At 40.7% G+C, this 22,210-nt stretch overlaps 2 protein-coding genes and 1 pseudogene across 6 annotated transcripts in view; all 3 read left to right on the forward strand.

Moving 5' to 3' along the window:
• Positions 1 to 10,696, forward strand: part of fhod3a (formin homology 2 domain containing 3a) — a 42,163-nt gene extending 31,467 nt beyond the window's left edge. For 4 of the 5 annotated variants that reach the window (XM_036144939.1, XM_036144942.1, XM_036144941.1 and 1 more), the window contains 10 exons: positions 1,056 to 1,214; positions 1,304 to 1,486; positions 3,579 to 3,698; positions 5,007 to 5,168; positions 5,342 to 5,532; positions 5,971 to 6,175; positions 6,327 to 6,350; positions 6,559 to 6,772; positions 6,854 to 7,018; positions 10,149 to 10,696. In XM_036144939.1, the coding sequence (XP_036000832.1) occupies positions 1,056 to 1,214; positions 1,304 to 1,486; positions 3,579 to 3,698; positions 5,007 to 5,168; positions 5,342 to 5,532; positions 5,971 to 6,175; positions 6,327 to 6,350; positions 6,559 to 6,772; positions 6,854 to 7,018; positions 10,149 to 10,225 (1,500 nt within the window). In that variant the 3' untranslated portion in view covers positions 10,226 to 10,696. The remainder of the gene's footprint in view (positions 1 to 1,055; positions 1,215 to 1,303; positions 1,487 to 3,578; positions 3,699 to 5,006; positions 5,169 to 5,341; positions 5,533 to 5,970; positions 6,176 to 6,326; positions 6,351 to 6,558; positions 6,773 to 6,853; positions 7,019 to 10,148) is intronic. The other variant, XM_036144940.1, reaches the window with a different exon arrangement.
• A 77-nt stretch (positions 10,697 to 10,773) lies between these two features.
• Positions 10,774 to 16,368, forward strand: LOC105916756 (glutathione S-transferase A). Its single transcript, XM_012851370.3, has 6 exons — positions 10,774 to 11,789; positions 14,980 to 15,045; positions 15,136 to 15,241; positions 15,341 to 15,459; positions 15,549 to 15,634; positions 15,720 to 16,368. The coding sequence occupies exons 1-6, from the start codon at positions 11,622 to 11,624 to the stop codon at positions 15,850 to 15,852; spliced, it is 678 nt and encodes a 225-aa protein (XP_012706824.2). The 5' UTR covers positions 10,774 to 11,621; the 3' UTR covers positions 15,853 to 16,368.
• A 5,222-nt stretch (positions 16,369 to 21,590) lies between these two features.
• Positions 21,591 to 22,210, forward strand: part of LOC118565423 — a 10,445-nt pseudogene continuing 9,825 nt past the window's right edge.

The raw sequence follows: 22,210 nt of genomic DNA on the forward strand, positions 1-22,210 counted from the left end.
TGCACAAAAGATGACATTATACCCCCAAAACCTCATAAAAATGTAATTGTCATAGGCATTATTAGAATGAGCTCATTGGATTAGCTCTTCTAAAACGGCCACCTTTAAGCTCAAGTGAAATTAGCAGCTGATCTCATGGACTAGTCAAAGGCCTTCTGGAGAAAGTTTTTATACAAAATAATGATGAAAAAATCTCTCCACAACAACAAAATGAACGTTTGCAGCCGTTGAGATAAGGTTTTCGCACCAACAACAATTGTACCGACTGTCAAGCAGGGTAGTGGCATAATTAAGCTGAAGGCCTGTTTTGCTTTAGGTGATAATGGTTCGCCAATGATGCCCACTGGTTCTGATAGGAAGGGCGGTCAAAACCCAAGCCAGAATTATACCAGGACACAAAAAAAACATGGTTTCACCCAATAATCTCAAATACGTATTAATCTTGTGATGTGTTTTACGTCTTTTGACCCCATGTGGATGAGAGAAATCCATGATAAATTCAAGCTTTTGCTCCAAATTCTTGTTTTTACAATTAATTGTAGTTGTATGTAGCATCGTCATACCACCCTGGAAAGATAATTCAGTCGATATATCATTAAAAGCTTTCATGGAGAGAATAAGTCTATACACATTCCTTAGCAGCGTAGGATTGACTGCCCCGTAAAACACCGCAAGGTAGAGTAGCAACTGTACAGTAAGTGCACAGGTTTTGTCCACTGTAGCAGCGTAAGTCTTAGCACCTACTTTATTACGCTTTTATATGGAAATAATCTATGACTTCATCCCTTTAAGAGCTTCAAATTACGTCCAGCACTGGTGAGGGTCATAAATCGCCATGCATCAGAGTAAGGTGGTGCCTATAAATTGATGCAAAAACTCACATAAACCTAGACTCGCATGGTATTTCCTGCTTCCAGGTCCCATATAGTCCCCACAGCTGCATGAGCTGTTGAATCCTTACAGGCCTATAAAGTGGACCACCGTGAGAGAAGAAACAGAGACAGAGGGGGAAGGGACAGAAACTGACCCTTTCCCAATCTTTCCCTTCGTCTCAGAAAACGGCAGCGGATGGCAAACGTCAGGAGATCATCGTCTTAGATTCGAAAAGAAGCAACGCCATCAACATCGGCCTGACAGTCCTGCCTCCCCCTCGCACCATCAAAACGGCCATCCTGAACTTCGACGAGTATGCGCTCAACAAGGAGGGCATAGAGGTGAGAGCTTTGGATGACTATTAGAAAGCAAGAGGCGCCCAGATCCAGCCTCTGAACGGTCACCAATGTACGGCCGTCCTCTCGCTCAGAAACTCCTGACCATGATCCCGACGGAGGAGGAGAAGCAGAGGATCCAGGAAGCCCAGCTGGCCAACCCCGATGTGCCGCTGGGCTCCGCAGAGCAGTTCCTCCTCACTCTGTCCTCCATCAGCGAGCTCTCCGCCAGACTCCAGCTCTGGGCCTTCAAGATGGACTACGAAGCAACGGAGAAGGTCAGTTTGAACATGACATACGTCAGTTTGTAGATAAAATGGGAGTTTATTATTATAGTGCCTCAACAAAGTGTTCATCCCACTCGCCCTCTCACATACGTTGGAACTGTAAACCGAAGTGTAATTTGTAGGAACTTTTTCCTCTTTACATGTGAGGGAAATGGAATGACGAGGATTAACAGGGGACAAATGTTTGTAAAAAAAAAATGTTGTACAAACATAAAGTGCCTTATGAACGTGTACTTTTGACCCTGAGGTAACGCTTTCTACAACCTTTTTAGTGCAAGTCGGTCTCTCCCAGGTTTACACATCTAGAGACTGACATTTTTTACCGATTGTTTGCAACATACGGCCCGCTTACACTACACATTTTTAACCGAGCCGAGACCAGTCCGAGCTCGGTAACAGAGATAACTCTTGTGTGTAAACGGTCAGCAGACTGAACTGGACCGCGCTAAACATAACCGGACCGCGCTAACTGCAGACCAGTTCCTGAGCAGGTCTAGGACTGTTTTTTCTATCCCGGTTATCTGATAATCAAGAGCGCATGAGCAGACCGCGTCATCCCCTTACCGTCAGCTGACTGTCCGCGTTTTTTCCGGCGTGTCTGGCTGCACGTCCCGATTCACACTCCATTCAGACAAATTTCAGACATTCATAATATTACTAGCTTCCTTACCGTGACACACGGTTTCCAGAGATGATTCTGCTTAGCAGCGTGATGAACCTCAGTGTCTGTTGTTGTTTCCTGCGTCTGTAAATCCTTATTAGACGTTTGTTTGTCTTATCCACGTCCCAAAAGCCGACTCTGTCTAACCATAACATCCTGAATGTTATGGGCGCCGCCGTTTTGATTTGCTTGGTCCCGCCTTCAATCCCAGAGAGCAGCAGTACCGCAGATCGTCACTAGGAGGCGAGGAGCAACCAAGGAACCGAGATAGTGTGGTATGTAAACGGCTTGGTTAACTGATCCAAGCTCAGACTGGTCTCGGCTCGGCTCGGTTAAAAAAGTGTAGTGTAAACGGGCCTTTAGTTTAAACTAAGTTTAAGCTCAGTCAGATTGGACATAGAGCATCTGTGAACAGCAGCTTTAAGTCTTGCTGTAAATTCACCGTTAGATTCAGGTCTGGACTTTGACTTGGCCATTTTAATACATTAATAGGTAATGATCTAAACTATTTCATTGCAACAGGCTTTCTTCAACTATTGTCCTGTATCTAGCCCCATCTTTTCCAACAGCTGCGAACAGCTTCCTGTGCCCGGCTGAACTAAAGCGCCCCACAGAAAAATGCTGCCCTCTCTACGTTTCACAGTGGGGACCAGAAAACAGTGACTGAAAAAGGGACATGAATGCTTTTGCAAGGCAGTGTAAATAAACAAAATGATCTGTAATTTGAATTTTTCAAAAAAAGTGCCATGCGATGAAAGTGTTTTTTTTTTTTTTTAATTGGAAACAAATTGTTTACTTCTCTAATTGAAGTCTGCTGTAGCGGCTTGTGGGAAGGTGCACAGCATGTGTGCCGTTGTTTGCGCAGGAAGGAAGAAACAACATCCGCGGGACATCTGAATAGTTACATCACAACAAAATATGCACGTTTATTAGCAGCACCTTGCCTTCATCTCCATACACACACACACACACACGGTGATTACTCTGGCAAAGATTGCATCCAGGAGGAGAAGTTCAAAGCCGGCACCATGAGAAAAAGGCACACGCACATTTTTTTTTACAGCTTTCAGCGGGAAGCGGGCTTCTTTCATCTGTTCGTGACGGGCACGAGACGTAACAGCACATTTGGCGGAGCGGCGCTCACAGCTTGACCCCGCGGTACGACACGGCAGCTTACCGTGTAGGAAAAACAAACACGGGAGAAGCTGCTGCTGCTGCTGCTTAGAAAAACAGAAGGTTCAAATAATGGGGAGCATATTTTACAGCAAAGGAGAAACCGTTAAACAACCTCCAATGACCTTAAACGAGAGCAGATGATTTGTGGCAGGAGGCGAGGTGCACCTGTTTGCTGCAGACTCATAAAAGGCAAGTTCTCTCGGAGTCTTGTTGAGCTCGGCTAATGATATATTGACCTCCTGACAGGAAGTCGCAGAGCCACTGCAGGATCTGAAGGAGGGAATGGAGCAGCTGGTGAAGAACAAAACTCTCCGATACATCCTCTCCACACTGCTGTCCATTGGAAATTTCCTCAATGGCGTCAATGTGAGTCGTCTGTTAACAACATATATTTAAAAAAGCAACTGTGTTTGGGCAGTTCGTTAAACTCATTTTCACGGTTAAAGTAAAAAAAAAATTGTGAAAACCCTCTTGATGAAGGAACACTCAACTCTTGCATCAGAGCATGAGACACTGGCCACCGAGGACAGAAATGATGATGGCAAACTCTCTAGTTTGTAATTTCTGGTCCCTTTTTGATAAGTACTTTCACTACGGATGCACATCCCCCATGCATCTGGAGTAAAAAGGAATGTGACAAGATTACTTTATATAAAAGGTATGTTGACATGACGTCACTGTAGTTCAGTCAAACCCTCACAAGTAAGAAAGACGGATTATGTGTAAAACATTCACTTCCATTCACTACTGCTATGTTTTATACAACCTTCCACAGAAAAAAGGAAAGAAAAAGTAAATAAAAGTTTCTTGAAACGATTGTATTTGCCCTTGATTTGAGCAGGTAAATAAGGTGATCTGCCAGTGGAATAAGATTTTTGCCATAGGAAAAACTCAACCACGTCATCTTTTTTCAAATTAACATATCTAATTATCTTATTTTAGGGCTAAAATACTCATTGCATTTGCAGATCATCCTATTTACCTGCACAAATTAAGGACAAATACACTAATTTCAGGAAAAAAATTATTTACTTTTAGTTCCATTTTTGCTGTGAATAGTTGTATGAAACATAGCCGTAGTGAATGGAAGTAGCTGAAAGTCTCATTTTTATGTTTTACACATAATCTTTTTTTATTTGTGAGGGTTTGACCGAATTACAAAACATTATTTTGTCAGAACATTATTTTGGGGACACCAGGTGTCACGCGACTCAAACTTCATTTGTTCGACTACGGTTTTCTCACAATAACATAATTTTTGGCCCTAGATTATTATTTCAAGCATGATACTGCACATGTGATGTTTGGGAGGGAAGTCAAAACAATGTTGTACAATCTGTCATTTATTTGGCTCTGGGGAAAAAACGGCCTCCAACAGAGTGACTGCTTTTAGAGAGTGAAGAGAAATCCATTATCGTCCATTACTTGAATCTCACCCACTTGTTCTGCATAGAGGATCTTTAGTGACTGCTCACTCCATATTTTTTGTGTCGCTGATAAGTAGCCATGCATGTATTTAACATCTATTTCTTAGAAAGGTCTTTTTTTTAATATCCGTTTCTATGTTTAATAGTTGGTATTCGCACTTAGCTGTTAGATCATCGTCATCCATATATGGCAACTGATCTGCTATTTTCTGCCAATAGCATGATATTTTCCCATTGATGTTTTCAGGCTAAAGGCTTTGAGCTGACATACTTGGAAAAGGTTCCAGAAGTCAAGGACACGGTCCACAAGCAGTCTCTGCTGCATCACGCCTGCTCGGCGGTGGTGGAAAACTTCCCAGAGAGCACCGACCTCTACTCCGAGATAGGCGCCATCACACGTTCTGCAAAAGTAAGCTTTGGTTTTACTGTCTGGAAACTGGCCTGCGTGTTGTTTTACATCTGGATTTAATCACATCTAGTGTCCTTGTTGCTTTATAAATAAGATTGATAAATTAACAGCAGAAAGTCAGACGTGTCAGAAGTGCCCGTCCTCTGACTCACCTGGTAATCTCCGTCCACCAGGTGGATTTTGATCAGCTGCAGGAGAACTTGTGTCAGATGGAGCGTCGCTGCAAAGCTTCGTGGGACCACCTGAAGGTGATCGCCAAGCATGAAATGAAGCCCCAGCTCAAGCAGAAGATGTCCGACTTCCTTAAAGATTGCGCTGAAAGAATCATCATCCTCAAGATCGTCCACCGCAGGCTAATCAACAGGTAGCCTCACATGTCGACTTTACAACACAGGATTTTGAATTTAGTCAAAGTAAAGCCCGCCGATGCAGAGTCTCGCAAAACAAAGCGAGGTGTGCATTTGCTCCACCGACCAATGTGAGTCGTTGGGGGTATGCGTAAGTCAGGTTTGCACGCTCTGTGTTGCACTGAGTGTTGTTTAGGGCTATAAGTAAAGGGGGTTGAATTCAACTTCAGACCACACTTTTCAGATTTTTTTTTTAAAAACATGTAAATCTTGCAGCATTTTCTCCCCTGTGACACAAAATCATAATAAATAAAATACATTGAAGTTTAGATTTTCAACGTGATGAACTTTATTAGCATTGTTATTGTGTTTGAATAGTATTTTCATTGTATTTTTTTTTTGTCCAGTCAGCAATATAAACTATTGCTTGGGGATTGTCATCTTACTCTGCCCAGGTTCCATTCCTTCCTGCTGTATCTCGGTCATCCAGCCTACAGCGTGCGAGAGATCAGCGTCAACCGCTTCAGCAAAATCCTTAGCGAGTTCGCGCTGGAGTACAGAACAACCAGGGACCGAGTGCTGCAGCAGAAACAGAAACGAGCCGACCACCGGGAGCGTAACAAGACCCGGGGAAAGATGATCATGGACATGAACACGCCTGTGAGCGCCTCACACACACTAACACACACACACGGACACCCTCAAAGACTCTCAGCTCTATTTTTCTCCCTTTCTTGTCGTCCCAAGTCCTGACTTTCATATTTTTCCTCCTGCTTTTTCTCTGATTTTAAAATCCTCCCTTCTCCTGTAGTCTGATGATGAAGAAGAGCGAGAGGTATCGAGACGTGTGCCAGCCTGTGTGCATGCGTGTTCGTGTGCATTGATACATTAACCTTGATTTGATCCTTTTTTAAGTCTTTGCCTAACATTTGAGTCAAAAAAACGATGAACTTGAAATGTTTTCCTTAATGATTTCACTTTGCAAAAATACTAAGTACACAAGCAAGCAAATTCTGATCATGTTTTGAACTCTCTCACTGCAGTGTAGTCGCAACGGTTCGAGTTGCAGTAACAACGGCACCCCTAGTGGCCAAGACAGCGACCAGCTACAGGGCCTGGGCCTGGGCCACACCGAGGATGCTGTCGAGCACGAGCAAATGAAGGCTGTGCTGAGAACAAGCCTGACAGGCAGCGACAAAGAGGTCGTCGGAGTGCCAGGACTCAGAACACGGACCAGATCTCGGCCAGGACGAGGAGGTGAGGGACCACTGGGGGGTCCCATTTGAGACTAAACGCTTCTTATGCACGGGGTTAAGCTCTTACCATCTGTCTGTGCAGGTCGCACCATGCCTGCATGGACAACAGCTGTGGAGGACACACAGCCCTGTGGAGAGGATGCTGCAGATGAGATTATGGAGCGCATAGTGCGCTCTGCCACACAGGGTCCAGGAACCAGAACACAGCCCAGAGAGAGGAGGAGATCCAGGGCCAACCGCAAATCATGTACGTCTTAGAGGACATTGCTCATTTCAAGTCATGTTATAAAATTAGAGAGAGATTCTGGGGCCAATCTTGTAAAACTTTGAGATGGTATAGTTTATAAGAACAACTAATGTAGTAATAATAATACTAATAATAATTGTTATTATTATTAAGTTTTTATCATACAGTATGACTAAATAACAAAAAATTTTTCTACTCTCAGAAATAAGCAAAAATGATAAAAAAAATAATAATTTTTTAAAAACATTACAATCCAAGAGGTAGCTGTACAGTTAAAACCCATCTTTATGTCCGGAGAAGATTCATTCAAAATATAAAGCAGCTCTGTCCAAATAAGCTGTGATATAATATTTGATATGTTAGGTTACCACGTTTTTTATTTGTTAATTTATTGCAATTATGCTTGAGCTTTCTTGTCATGAGCAGGTTTTGAGGTGTATATTATGGTCTGAGGTGACGTCACACTGTGTGTGTGTTCTTGTACTTTCAGCTGAGGGAGAGAATTTTTGATCATTTTACTAGTATAGTGAGGACTTTGATATAAAGTGAGCACAGAAAAAAGTGAAGACCTTTTTTCTGTGGGGTTCAATTCAATTCAATTCAATTCAATTCAATTTTATTTATATAGCGCCAAATCATGAAACATGTCATCTCAAGGCACTTTACAAAGTCAAGTTCAATCATATTATACAGATTGGGTCAGATTATACAGATTGGTCAAAAATGTCCTATATAAGGAAACCAGTTGATTGCATCAAAGTCCCGACAAGCAGCATTCACTCCTGGGAAAGCGTAGAGCCACAGGAAGAGTCATCTGCATTGTACATGGCTTTGCTGCAATCCCTCATACTGAGCAAGCATGAAGCGACAGTGGGAAGAAAAACCACCCATTAACGGGAAAAAAAACCTCCGGCAGAACCGGGCTCAGTATGAACGGTCATCTGCCTCGACCGACTGGGGTTACAGAAGACAGAACAGAGACACAACAAGAGAGACAAAAAAGCACAGAAGCACACATTGATCTAGAAATCTGTTCTACATTAGATGGTAGTAGCGGGTGAGCCGTCTTCTCTGGATGATGTCACAGTTAACAGAACGCCAGACCAGGTGTACCTACTATGAAGAGAAAAGAGAGAGAACAGAAAGTTAAAGCAGAAATGACAACACATAATGCATAATTGAAGAACAGTAGAACTCAATATAGTGAGAAAATTAGATCCTGATATACTCCAGTAACCTAAGCCTATAGCAGTAAAACTATAAAGGTAGCTGAGAGTAACATGAGTCACTAGTTATAATTTTTGTCAAAAAGAAAAGTTTTAAGCCTAGTCTTAAAAGTAGACAGGGTGTCTGCCTCACGGACCAAAATTGGGAGTTGGTTCCACAGGAGAGGAGCCTGATAGCTAAAGGATCTGCCTCCCATTCTACTTTTAGAGACTCTAGGAACCACCAGCAGACCTGCGGTCTGAGAGCGAAGTGCTCTGTTAGGAACATACGGGGTAATCAGAGCTCTGATATATGATGGAGCTTGATTATTAAGGGCTTTATACGTTAGAAGAAGAATTTTAAATTCTATTCTTGATTTAACAGGAAGCCAATGAAGGGAAGCTAAAACAGGAGAAATATGATCCCTCTTGTTGATTTTCATCAGAACTCTTGCTGCAGCATTTTGGATCAGCTGAAGACTTTGAACTGCATTTTGTGGACTTCCTGATAGTAAAGAATTACAATAGTCCAGCCTTGAAGTAACAAATGCATGGACCAGTTTTTCAGCATCACTCCTGGACAGAATGTTTCTAATTTTGGCGATATTCCGGAGGTGAAAAAAGGAAACTCTGGAAACCTGTTTAATATGGGATTTAAATGACATGTCTTGGTCAAAAATAACACCAAGATTTTTTACTTTATTACCAGAGGCCAGGTTAATGCCACCCAGATTAAGTGATTGGTTAAGAAGTTTATTTTTTGAGGACTCTGGCCCAAAGATTAAAACTTCCGTCTTGTCAGAATTTAGATGCAGGAAATTTAAAGTCATCCAGCTTTTGATGTCATCAAGACATGACTGCAGTCGAAGTAACTGATTGGATTCATCAGGATTTATGGATAAATATAGCTGAGTATCATCAGCATAACAGTGGAAATTAATCCCATGCTGTCTGATAATTTTGCCTATCGGAAGCATATATATAGTAAAGAGAATTGGTCCAAGGACTGAACCATGTGGTACTCCACAAGTGACCCTAGAGTTTGAGGAAGATTTATTATTAACATGAACAAATTGGAATCTGTCTGACAGATAAGATTTAAACCAGCCTAATGCTTTCCCCTTAATCCCTACAGTATGTTCAAGTCTTTGTAGGAGAATATTGTGATCAACTGTATCAAACGCAGCACTGAGATCTAACAGGACAAGTATAGACACAAGTCCATTATCTGAGGCCATAAGAATATCATTAGTGACCTTCACCAGAGCTGTTTCAGTGCTATGATGAGCTCTGAAGCCTGACTGAAACTCCTCAAGTAGGTCATTACTTTGTAAATGTTCACAAAGTTGATTAGCAACTACTTTCTCAAGAATTTTAGATAAGAAAAGAAGATTAGATATAGGTCTGTAGTTTACTAACTCATCCTGATCAAGAGAATGTTTCTTAAGTAAAGGTTTAATAACAGCTACTTTCAAAACCTGTGGTACATATCCATTTACTAAGGATAGATTAGGGGTTAGGGGTTAGGATTAGGACTGAGGTGTCAATTAGGTTCAGGGTGGGTTTAGGGTTATAAACTGGTAAAGGTTAGGGTTAGGCAATAGAAAGGCATGAAAATAAATGGAAGTCTATTGAAGTCAAGGCACGGTCCTCGCTATGTACATTAAACCTAAAGTAGAACTGATCGTATTAGTAAAGAGAAGGCCCCTGCTAGGGTTGATATATTTCAAGCATTTATTTTTGTAAAATGTTGATAGCTGTGCCTGACTGCAAATGAAAATGAACATTCAGGAAACAGGAAATACTTGAAAATTATCAGATTTTTGTCACTGAATGATTTATCAGTGCATCCATACACGAAAGTCATCTTACAGGATTCTTCATGTAGGGCCCTGTGATAAATAACTGTTTTTTTTTTGTTGCAGTGAGGCGGACTCTTAAAAACGGCCTGACACCAGAAGAAGCTCTGGCGCTGGGGTTGACCGATTCTCCAGACGCATAAACAGGGTCACCTCCCTTCACCCTGACCCCCACCTGCCCCCCTCCTCACCTGTCCCCACGTTTGTGGAAAAACGCGGCCGCTTATGTCAGCGTGAGGCGTCTCTGTCAGCCTTTAGAGTTTTTAGCCCACCAGCAACAAGCCTCTTCAGGTTTTTCACCAGCTGCTAATAAGGTTTTTGAGTGAAGACGCTGCCAACTTGATTGCGTGTTTGTTCTCTTTTTTTTTCCTTTCTTTTTTTTTTTTTTGTATCAAGTACAGAAGCAGGTGCGAGGAAAGACGTGTTCTCTTGAAGACTAGTTAGAGTCCCGGGTACTATAATGAATTAAATATGTTGGATTTATCCAAAAGTTCTTTTTAAAGAAATCCAAAGGGATCATTTCTGATTCGTCAAAGCTGTGAATTTTTGCTGTAAAGCGTTGGATTGGAATTTTAATTTGTTTTTAAACCAGATTCCATGTGATCTCCCTAAAACAAGAAGAAAGTATTGTGTGTGTGTGTGTGTGTATATATATATATATATATATATATATATATATATATATATATATATATATAAACAGGAATGTGAAAGGTTTTCAGTCTGATGAGTGCCTTTCTTTTTAAAAAAGGGACAATGCTGTACCTTCACAATCACCATCCAAGCTCCGGTGGCTCAAATGTGTCACATTTACAGTATTTATTTAGCAAAGCTCTGACATCTTGCACCTTAACCGACATTTATTGTCTCTTATGCTGATAAGAGTGACTGGAATGGAGGAGTGTTTAATCTCAGAGGAAGATTTTTTTTTGTTGTTGTTGTAATGTGTAAAAACACGAACGATGATGACATTTGTGATGGACGCGCAGAGTACTCTGCATTCAATGTGTAAATGCCCTCGGCAGGTACAGCATCGCGAGGTTCGACGGTGTGCACGTTTAGTCAGTATTTTTGTAGAAACTTGTATTATAGTCTGTGAGAAATGTGGAGTTTCTGTGGATCGTAATTGTAAAGAAAACCCATGACAAATGTGTCTATCCCCAGAAATCTTTTTTTTTTTTTCATGTTGGAGTGAAGAAGTGTTTGGACTCTTGTTTTTGATCTCTGTGGTTACATTTTTACTCGGTCAGAACTTGAATAAAGGACATGGAGCTGTCCGCAGCGTGCTTTCCTCTCTGCGAGACGAAGGCGAAAAGGAGCGCTGGCAGATGCTTTCACTTGAAATGCCGTGTTAAACACATTCAGCAATAAAAGCAAAATGAATGTTTGCCTCCTTCTTGCTCTCTTCTCTCACCTCTGAGTTGGACATTAACTAATGGGCGTGTCTCCGAACGCCAACCTTTCGATAAAGTGGGAGCCTGTGAGCAGCTCTCCCACTCCTGGCCACGTTTCACAAAGCAGTGAGGTTTGCGTCTATCGATGGCGAAATCAATGACTCTGCTGTGGGGCGCCGGCTCTCCTCCCTGCTGGAGGGTCATGATCACCCTGGAGGAGAAGAAGCTGCAGGGCTACAAACACAAACTGCTTTCTTTTGAGAAAGAGGACCATAAATCTCAGGAGGTTTTACAAATCAACCCCAGAGGACAGGTAGGTGCACATCAAAACTTTGGCAAAACAAATAAATAAATCCTTTCATGTTCTTTTACTTGTTCAATCGGTGCAAGGTAGGGTATTGATAGAGAATCGGTAAATTCCTGCTTAGTGGGGGGGTGTTGTGGGGTTGGCATGGGTCAAAAGCTGCACTTGTAATGTCTCCTCCAGAAGCTGATTACAGGAGCAATGACGAAGCGTAATACAAGCGCTGACTTTGAACTCAAAGCTCCCCCTAAAATAAAACTGATTACAGCTTGTTGTGATTGTTAAGGTAGAGACAAAGAAAGCTGTTAATTTCCACCTGAATGCTCTTTAGACCGTCCTGGCAATAATATACAGGTGCTTGCTAATTATTTAGAATATCATTGAAAAGTTGGTATGTTTCAGTAATTAAAGAAAATAATCAGTGATATATCAATTATTTTTATTTGATTTGGTGATTGTGGCTTTGTGCTAATAAAAACCCGAGTTCCCAATACACTGAAAAGGTCAATACAATAGAAAAGTATTGTTTTTTATGTTATGTAATGGTCTAAGATGATCATTTCCAGCAGACAATTATGACACTTTTCACAAAGTAGATAAGCTGGTCATTGTTTAAAAAGTATATTAATAGAAATGTTGAGCCAAGGGAAATAGATAGGAAGAAAAATTCCTTGGGACGATTGTGATGCAAAGCTCTTATGGCTGGGGGTAGATTCACGTGTTCTTGATTGCTGATGCATCAAGAGCCACCAAACCCATGCCATCCATGGGCTACAACTATCCTAAACCTGAGATCGCGTCAAAAGCCTTTCTAAAGAGAAATGGGGAAATGCAATTGAGGATATTTTAAAGAAATAATAAGTAACAATGACATCTAGTGTTTATACAACACATATACACCATCTGCCACGGACAACAGCCGCCTCCTCAGTGGTCCGCTGCTGCTGTGAAACCTCACTGAATTTTTAATTACACAGGATAGGTCTATGAAGTTGTATTCTGCTCTATTTCTGGTCCACTTCTCTTTGGGAACCCTGGGAACTTTCATATGACTGGTAGAGGAACCAGGATGTAAACACAGGCTACACACTGTATTGAAGTAGTTATGTACCATACCTCTAATGTTGAAAGGAGAAAAAATGTGACTGAAATATTGTTGATGGAGAGAACCGATTGTTTTTAGGGAATGTCAAACTTCCATCCCAGGTGACAAATAAGTTAACGGGTTAATTTTACTGAATTAGAAAACAAGTTAAGATCTGGAAGCAAGAAAAGGCAAAACAGGATACCAATGCAAATTCCCAGTTGTCCAGGTCATGGCAACCACAAACAGGCTTAAATTGGAAGATAGCACTTCCAGCTATGAACAATTTGGTGTTCCGTTGATTTAGTCCTATTGGAAGATAGCTTTTTTTTTTTTTTTTTTATATATACTGAGACATTACAAGACATTTGCATTTTTTTTAATCACATAACAGATTTTGCCTGGAAACATCACAGGTCAGATAAGTTCTTCACAGCCAGTCATTCACATTATTTTCCCCTCAAAGAATCAGTAGAGGTGTCAGCCTCCCACAGAAACATGTGAAACCCTAACCCATGTGAAACAATACAACCAATAAAAAAAAACAGGCCAAGGCCTAGCATGTGTTGAATCAACATGGTGGTCCTACAGGAAGCTGTAAGGTTTTCTTGTTTTTCTCGTAATTGTCAAGACATCACTTCAGAGGCTGAGACTTCCCATTGTTAAAGGTTCACATGTGGCTGAAAATGCTTAGCAGGAAACAATTGGGCAAAATCCTCTACAAATAATGGCTCCGCACGATACAGACCCTGCAGTCATTACGATTAGATGACACTGTCCCCATCATGTATGAAATCATTTGAAACAGAAATCAGATGCTTTTACAAAGAGTATGTTTTCAAGTTTACTGTCTCTTTGGTTAACTATAAGTCTATACTACATTTACACATATAGGTCTACTGTTGAAACATTAGAAAAAAACACTGCAACATGTGTTGTACAGTTTCCCTTTGTATTGCTTTGTCTCTCCTATTTATTTTGCACTGCATGTATCAAGTAAAACTATGTTAGAGACAGGATGCATGAGTGGAAGGGGCACTTATCCTGGGAGCTGCATGCGTATTTTAGACAGGCTTGGACACAATGCCATGACACAATCTATCAGATTGGTGGTGACACATTATTCCACTGATGCCACGTGAGGAAGTGTACAGCCCTTGCATTGCAGTGTACCCAGACGTCTTTATGAGGCCTATGGGAGGATCAGATGGGGCTCTTCTCCATTCCTTTTTCCTGCGTTGTGATCGATCAGGAGCCCGTCAACGCTGATGTGTCTGTACCATTTATCTGGCTTATTAGATTAAATGTGTTAAAGCATACTTTCCTGTTTCGAGTGCTAATGTGAAATTAACCAGACAGTCCCTGACAGAAAAAAAAAGTTTTACTCTATTTCTGACCTGAAAATCCAACACGGTTGTCATGCTTCTCATACAGATGATTAGCATAATAAAAAGCTTATTTCCATTTGTGTTTAAAACTTAAAAAAGCAAAACAGATGTGCAACCTCTACTTCTGAACATGTTTGAATTCATAGAACGTGGAACTACACATTGCTATTTGCTTGTTGATAGCAATTAACCTGTTCGTGCAGTACATGTAGCACATTTTCTTGGTTTCCTGGTTTGTAACCGGATCATGGTTCAGTTGGGCTTCTGACATCATAGACAATTAAAACAAAGCATAACTTGCAGGTGATCTGCATTTGTTCAAAGTTTATGGTGAAATATTCCTCAGTCACTGCAGTTCCCTTGGAGATATATCTGTTTGACACAAAGATCAGATATTCTCTAACAACCTTTTTTTTTTTTTTTGGCTGTTTGGGGCTTATCAGCTCTATACACTAAAGCTACATCATGTTTCCCTTTTATATAGTTGATAACAGAATGTGCTTTGAGCACTGTAAAACAGTCTCAGTGATGCTTGTACCAGATTACATTTGAGCCCCTTTTAGCACAAGGCTGAGCAAAGGGGTTATTTAAGAAATATTTGGTCTTAAAGAAGCAAGTACTTAATAATTACACGTTTGATGAGCATGCTTTACATTTACTCAAGTAGCAGTGGCTCATAATTGACTATAGATGTTAATACTGTGACATTAAAACATCTTCCTACCAGCTTCCTGCTTTCAAACATGGGGACGACATAATCAATGAGTCCGTTGGAGCGTGCTTATACCTGGAGGTAAAGTATGGAGCACTGTGAATATCATGTATGTATCGTTTGAAAGGAAGGTTTTTGTGATTTTGTTGTTTTTGTCTCCTGCGGGAAAAGAATCAGTTTAAGTCCCAGGGCAACAAGTTGATTCCTGACAGTCCTCCACAGCAAGCTCTGATGTACCAACGCATGATGGAGGGTCTCACCCTCACAGAGAAACTAAGTAAATTGTACTCATGCACGTAAACCAGCCATCACCATGTCAGTTTGAGCAAGGCTCGAGACAGAAACAGTCATATTAACACGGGTTTATCTGTCTCAGACTTGGTCGTGTTCTACGACTTGTATGCCCCTGAAGGAGAGCGTCACGAGTCTGCTGTGAAGAGAAACAAGGACAATCTGGTAGCTGAACTTCAGCGTTGGGAGGGCTACTTGGAGAATGTATGTCCAGGAACGGTACACAGAGAGACATGTAGGGAAAGTCACATATTACGCTGATGACTGTTTCTTTTGTTGTTCTGTGCATCAAGGTGGCTGCGGGCTCCTACCTTGCAGGTGCCTTCTCCTTAGCCGACGTGGTTGCCTTTCCAAACATTGCTTATGCCTTCCGTTATGGGTATGTAATTCAGTTTGATGCTTGGAGGAAGACTGATCTTTCTTATCAACACAATGACTTTATGTGTTTTGTTTTTTTATTTCAGGCTTTCCGTAGGACGTTACCCCAAACTGGCCAAATACTATAGCCTTCTGAAGGATAGACCCAGCATTAAAACTACTTGGCCCCCACAGTGGTACCAAATCGCACAAAGATCTGAAATCCTGAAGGACCTTTGAGAGACAAAAACACTGCTTTCATGTGATCCAAACTTGCTTTTTCTTTGGGATTGCAAACTTAGTGAAATATGACAGCTATGTCTTATTTGCGGTGCATGCAAAGAGCTTTTTAATTGCATTATCATATTATACGTGTGGACAATGGATCAGTTCTTCAGCGGAGTCCCAAAATGTTAGAAATGGCTTTGTAATCTTTCCCAGACTGATAGATGTTTGCATTTGTTTGCATGTTTTTATTTCTCATCTGTTCTTGAAATAGGGGCATCCTATGTTTTAGTTTTAGATACCTGTTAGCGTCCATCATGTACTCAGGAAGGTTCACTTTAAGTGATTTCTTGATTCTACAGGTCAGACCGTAATCAGGCGTGGGTGTGTCTTGTGAAGTTGAACTCCCTAAAAAATGCGGTTAATCATAGTTAATTTAGTAGTAACTACGGGGTATGATGATTTTTTTTTTTTCATGTAAGGCTAGGATGGCTTGGACAGCCCTTAATAAATAAACTGGTTTCAAAACTGCTTTTTTTGCCACATATGTTATTATTGCCTGTTATTAAAATATGTTTAATGATCTGAATCATTTAAGCGTGACACCAAAGCAAAAATGGGACAAATTTGTAACACGGCAAATGATTTTTCATGGCACTGTAAATAAATGCCTTGTCCTGACTGTATGAAACAAGGCAAATCACATGTATATGTAGGGATTAATTTCTAAAAAGTAGCCATTAACAGCATTGTATATATGACTAGATAGTATAGTGCAGATGTTTCTTTCTGTGAGAATATTTAAAGTACATTAGTGTCATGATTTAGTTTTTTGTTTTTTTTTTGCTTTGGACTTTTCTGGACTTTTCTTATCAGCCTGTCACCTCTCAGCCACTATCCAATCGGCTCAGCCACCAGTCAATTAGCCCACATCAACTCCACCTGCTGGCAGTAATTACTGTCAGCTCTGGTCACCTGTTCACCTGCTTACACATACCTGCTTCAGCTGACTCATCCCTGCCAGAACATCTCTTCTCGTCCAGTCTCATCTCATCTAGTGTGATGTGCTTTGACTCTACCAGTTAAATTTGAAAGGAATTAAAAAGGAAGAGGATATTATATCTAGAATAAGATTTGGACATACAGGATTAAATAGCACTCTTAAAATAATTAATAAGCATAGTACAGGATGTTGTAATTATTGTAGAAAATTAGAAACAGTACAACATATTTCTTTAGAATGTAATAAATTTGCTCAGGAAAGAGAGATGTTACATAGAGAGTTAGGTAGGAATAAAAATAAATTAGATATAAGGGAATTGTTTCAGAGATCGTCTGGGGATGTAGTTTTTAGCAGTGTTTTTAGTTTTCTAAGAACAACGGGCATTATGGGGATAATTTAATAGATTAATGTCTGATCCATACTCCAATCTGGAAGTTGGCGATAATGCACCTATAAGCTGTTTGCCAACCGCCATAAAAAAAAGAGAAGAAGAAGAAGAAATTTAAAAGGACATAATGAAGATCATCCAGTTAAGAAAGTATTAGAAGATTGTTGGGAAATAGGAAAGGAACAAATTAATAGTTTTGGGTGGGCTGGGGATGACAGAGCAAAAACATTTAAAGTATATGACAAAGAATTTAGTCCAACAGTATTGTGGCCTTTGTGACCTACGTGGACATGAAAATATATTAATATAGACAGATCATTATTAAATATTAAGGAAAGAAACATAACAGATATCTGCCAAGAATTTTATAATCAAATACAGATTAAATATGATTATTTGCAAATTTATACTGATGGTTCAAAAAATCTAAAAAATGAAGCAACTAGTATAGCAGTAGTGATTCTTGAATTAAATATTAATATTTCAAAAAGAACATCTTATTATCTGAGTAAAATAATGTGCTATATTATTAGCTTTAGAATGGGTGGAGGATACTAATGTAAATAAAATATAATAATTTGTAGTGATTCATTATCTGCATTGTTGAGTATTGAAAAGGGATGTACAAATAAGCATCAAAATATATTATATGAGGTTATGGCTGTTCATCATAGAATATGTGAGCAAAATAAAAATGTTATATTATTTTGAACTCCTGCTCATGTAGGTGTTTTGGGTAATGAAAGAGCAGATAGGTTGGCTAAGGAGGCTAATAAAAAAGAAGATATTGATATGCCAGTAAAGTTATCTAAAACTGAAGGCAACAGTATAGTTCTGAGAGAAAGCAAGAAGATATGGAAAACTAGGTGGGATAATGAAATAAATGGAATGCTTTTGTATAGGATACAAAATACAGTTTATGTAGTAAGGATTAGAGGAATAAACAGGAGGGAGGAGATAATTATAAATAGGATAAGAACCGGTCACAGATTTTTAAATGGAACTCTTATTAAGATGGGGAAACATCTTACTAGTTTTTATAGTTGGTGTGATACTGTAGATACAATGGAACATGTTTTTATTAGTTGTATAAAATATGTAAATCAAAGAAGATTATTAAAAACAGAATTAGGTTTTGATAGGGAATTCAAGTTTGAGAATGTGGTTAATCAGTTAAATAGTATTGAAAATTTTTGTTTAAAAAAATACTGGGATCATTATGAGAATTTGAGGAATAGATAGTAGGATCCAATAAATGGCAGTAGTGCAACAATAATAGATGCAAGCTGTCGTTGAAATCTAAAGAAGAAGAAGACTCTATCAGTTCTTGAGTGCTCAGTCAGCTGGACTCTTCTGTTTGCTTCACTGAAAAAAGTTGCCTGTGTCAGCATCTGCAGTTCTGCCTGTTTCCCCGTGAGTTCCAGCCGCTTGCTCTGCCCGTTCTGGTGGCTCCTGGGTCCACATCGGCTGTTCTGGTGTGTGCCCTGCCTGCATCTTCTGTTCTCCTGCTCGTCCCTGCCTGCCTGCCTGCATCATCAGCCATTACTCATTTGTTTAAGTCTGGTTCTGCCTCAACTGCAGCGATCCATCCTTCACAATAAATCTTAACTCTGTGTCCACTGAATATCAGGTTCACCAGCTTCAATCATTACAGTTAGATCAGTTCCAACACCAGTATTAATAAAAAATATCAGCTAAAATGCTCACCGTTGACATTTGAAGTTGTTTGTGGTCTTCCACACGTTGACCACCAGATAGCAGTGTATGAAGCCACATTACAGTTCAATGCCGCAACTTGTATGCAATTCAACCATACAACAAACACAAGAAACCGTTTTTTTAAAAAGCTGTAAACTGTAATGACCATGTGCATTCTTTTTGTGTATTAGCAGAATAGGAATTTTCTTTAATATCTTTTTTTAGGCGAGTAAAAAATTAGATCGTGTAAAGTGTGAATCGTTCCAATTTGGTAAAACTGGAATGAAAGTAAAGATTCAAAGCAAGTGTTTGGTTATTTTATGCATCCTTCTACACCTTCCTGGTGTTGGGTCTGAATTTATTTTTCTTTTAGTCTTTTACTGAACTGATCTCCTTTCAAGGGACCTATAATGGCCAATAACATCTCTTCTTTCAAGCTTCATCACCCTTTCAAAAATGAACAGCTTAACTTTAAACAGATTTATTTTTTTTCATATGAATTAATTTTGTGTGTATGTGCCCAACAAGGCTGCTGCAGTGAAAGTTGCCAGGCTGAAATATTTAGCTATGCACTTATATTAGTTTGAAACTCCTAAAACACAATGGCACAAAAAGCAAATATATATCCATATCTCTGAAAAGGCTGCTGTTGAGCTTGAACACATTTAAACAGGCATTGTTGTTGGCTTGTACTGCCAGAAATAGAAGCAAAAAAACAGCAAAACCCTAGGTTTTCCGAATTTCATCAAGAACGTTGTGATCTGTTGTGTTACGTCATTTAAAGCTCCGACTTCCAACCGTGAACCGTGAACGCAGCATTACGCGCTCAACGTGAATGTAGTTACCTCTCCGGGCCACTTGGTGGCAACAGAGACTATTTCTTTCTCCTCCTGAGGCGTATAAACGGGAGACAGACGAAGATTTCCTCCTCTCCGTGTGTGCAGACTCAGAGCCTGACCTGTTAACTTGTTGGTGGTGTAAGTTTGAAGCGCTTGAATCTGAAACCATGGCCCAGGACATGACTCTGCTGTGGGGCTCCGGCTCTCCTCCCTGCTGGAGGGTCATGATCGCCCTGGAGGAGAAGAACCTGCAGGGCTACAACAGCAAACTGCTCTCCTTCGACAAAATGGAGCACAAGTCCCAGCAAGTGTTGGATATTAACCCCAGAGGACAGGTGGGTAGGAGTTTAAAAAAAAAAAAAAGTACAGAACAGTAAGACTAATGTTCCGCTATGGCTGCATAAAGTAAAAGCGAAGTACTCCGCTCTTTAGTTTTGGTCTTAAAGTAACATTCCCGTCTGAACAAGCGCATACTACTAGTTGATGAGTTTCTGCAGAGGCACCCGCAGCTTTAAGTTCGCCAACATCTTTCTAGAAATGCATGCCTGGCGTCTTGTATAACGGATCATCATTGTTGCATAACGGTGAGGGAAGGCCTGCCTACTTCCGCTTTGTCCTACAAGGAAGGCGTTGGGAGATCATGGTGAACCTTCAACCCTGACATCCAGTCAAGGCTCACCACAGCTTTGAGGTGTCCAGGCTAGGTGGCTTGGATGGAGTGAATAAATCTGCTGAAATCGAGGGGACGCTCCAGCTGTCAGCAAAGTCTGATATCCAGCGATTGGCTGGGCTATATATATATATATATATATATATATAAAATGTTTACATGGCTCACTGCCCAGGGTGCCATGCTCAGTGGGGGCACCACTTGCATCAGCAAGTGTGTGATTTGTATAACTTCCTTCACAACTCACAAAGGAGTTGTGAGGCATCTCATTTAACTATATTTTATTTTTGGCATTTTGGCAAACAAATCGTCCAGAAGACAAGTATGTGAAAACTGATGTTTGGGTGTCTGCTTGATGTTCCAGAGAGGTGGGTGGGGCTTCAAGAAATCCGGGTTGGCCAAGGGCCACATTTATTCCTATATCTTATATTAGAAGTACACCACCTGGACGTGGAGAAAGGGGTTCCTTTGCCGTGGTTTGGGTAAATACGTTTGCAAACTACTTTTCTTTTCTTTTTTTTTTTTTTTAAATAATTTATGAACCAGAAAATGAGCTTTGGTCCTCTAGGTGTAAGTGTGCAAAGCCGCAGAACATATTCCACTTTGTTTTCAATAAAAAAAGAAGAGACCTAAGTTGAAAAGTTAGAGGACAAAACTCATTGTACCTCTGCTGTGGCTTAAGAGTGACCACCTGAGTTTGGTGAGGGATAAGCTGTGACTAAGGATACCAAAACAGAGTGGCTTATATATCAAAAATTACGATTAAAAAAAGAAAACACAGGTGCTTCAGTGGCCCAGTCAAAGTCCTGTAAAACGCTAGTGGAGCCTTAACAGACCTGAGCAGAAACCACATTTTTTCTTTTTTTTCAAACTGGAATGAACTGAACTAGTTTCTTTATAAAACACGAGGAACTGACGGTCATGCAGAACGTAACCTAAGCGGGGTAGTCACAACAAGCGCACGTTTGGATCGCATGCATGAAACCGCTTTGCTTCTCGCTCAACTCGTTCCTTCATTTCCCTCCAGGTTCCCTCCTTCAAGCATGGAGGACCTGCTCATTAACGAGTCCACGCCGCCTTGCTTTTACCTTGAGGTGAGGAGGCCCGGCCTGCAATCCCCACCGGTGCCGGGGCTTGTGCTCCGCAGAGAAAGTGATGTCATGGCCGTTTTTTTTTTTGTTTTGCAGAGTCGGTGTCAAGTCCCAGGGAACCAAGCTGATCCCCGACGGCGCCGAGGAGCAGGCGCTGATGTTCCCAGCCACGTTTGAGGGCCTCACCTTTGTACGAGAAAATGGGTGAGATGAACAGAAGTGGGCGGTACGCTCGTCACGGGCAACCGTCAGTCTTTTGAGAAACACGGTGAGGTAGGCGTCTGTCCGCCATTCCAGCGAATGGCATCAAAAACTAGAGCTGCTGGTTCCACCCCCAACAGCAGTGGTCCTGTGTACCGTATCGCAATCAGAACTGCTTTTATTGGGTCAGACGTCATAATGCATCCCATTTCTGCATGCGTTTCACCTGTTGATGGACTACACTGTCCCTTCCTGGCTCTCAGGGGAATTAGTGTTTTAAGTCTCCGCTACTTTAACCTGTCAGGGCGGAAGTCGAGTCGGTGGAATTTAGATTTTTTTTTTTTTTTTTTTTTTTTTTTTTAGGAGAAATTATTGTGACATTCAGCGTTAGATTCACAAGTCCAGGTTTTTCTGATGGGATGCAGTACTGAGAGTTTTCCAACCTGCTCTTTTCTTGCAGAACGCCACAGGAAATCATTTCTT

This window comes from Fundulus heteroclitus, chromosome 13 (assembly GCF_011125445.2).
Source record: "Fundulus heteroclitus isolate FHET01 chromosome 13, MU-UCD_Fhet_4.1, whole genome shotgun sequence".
Classification (NCBI taxonomy): Eukaryota; Metazoa; Chordata; class Actinopteri; order Cyprinodontiformes; family Fundulidae; genus Fundulus; species Fundulus heteroclitus.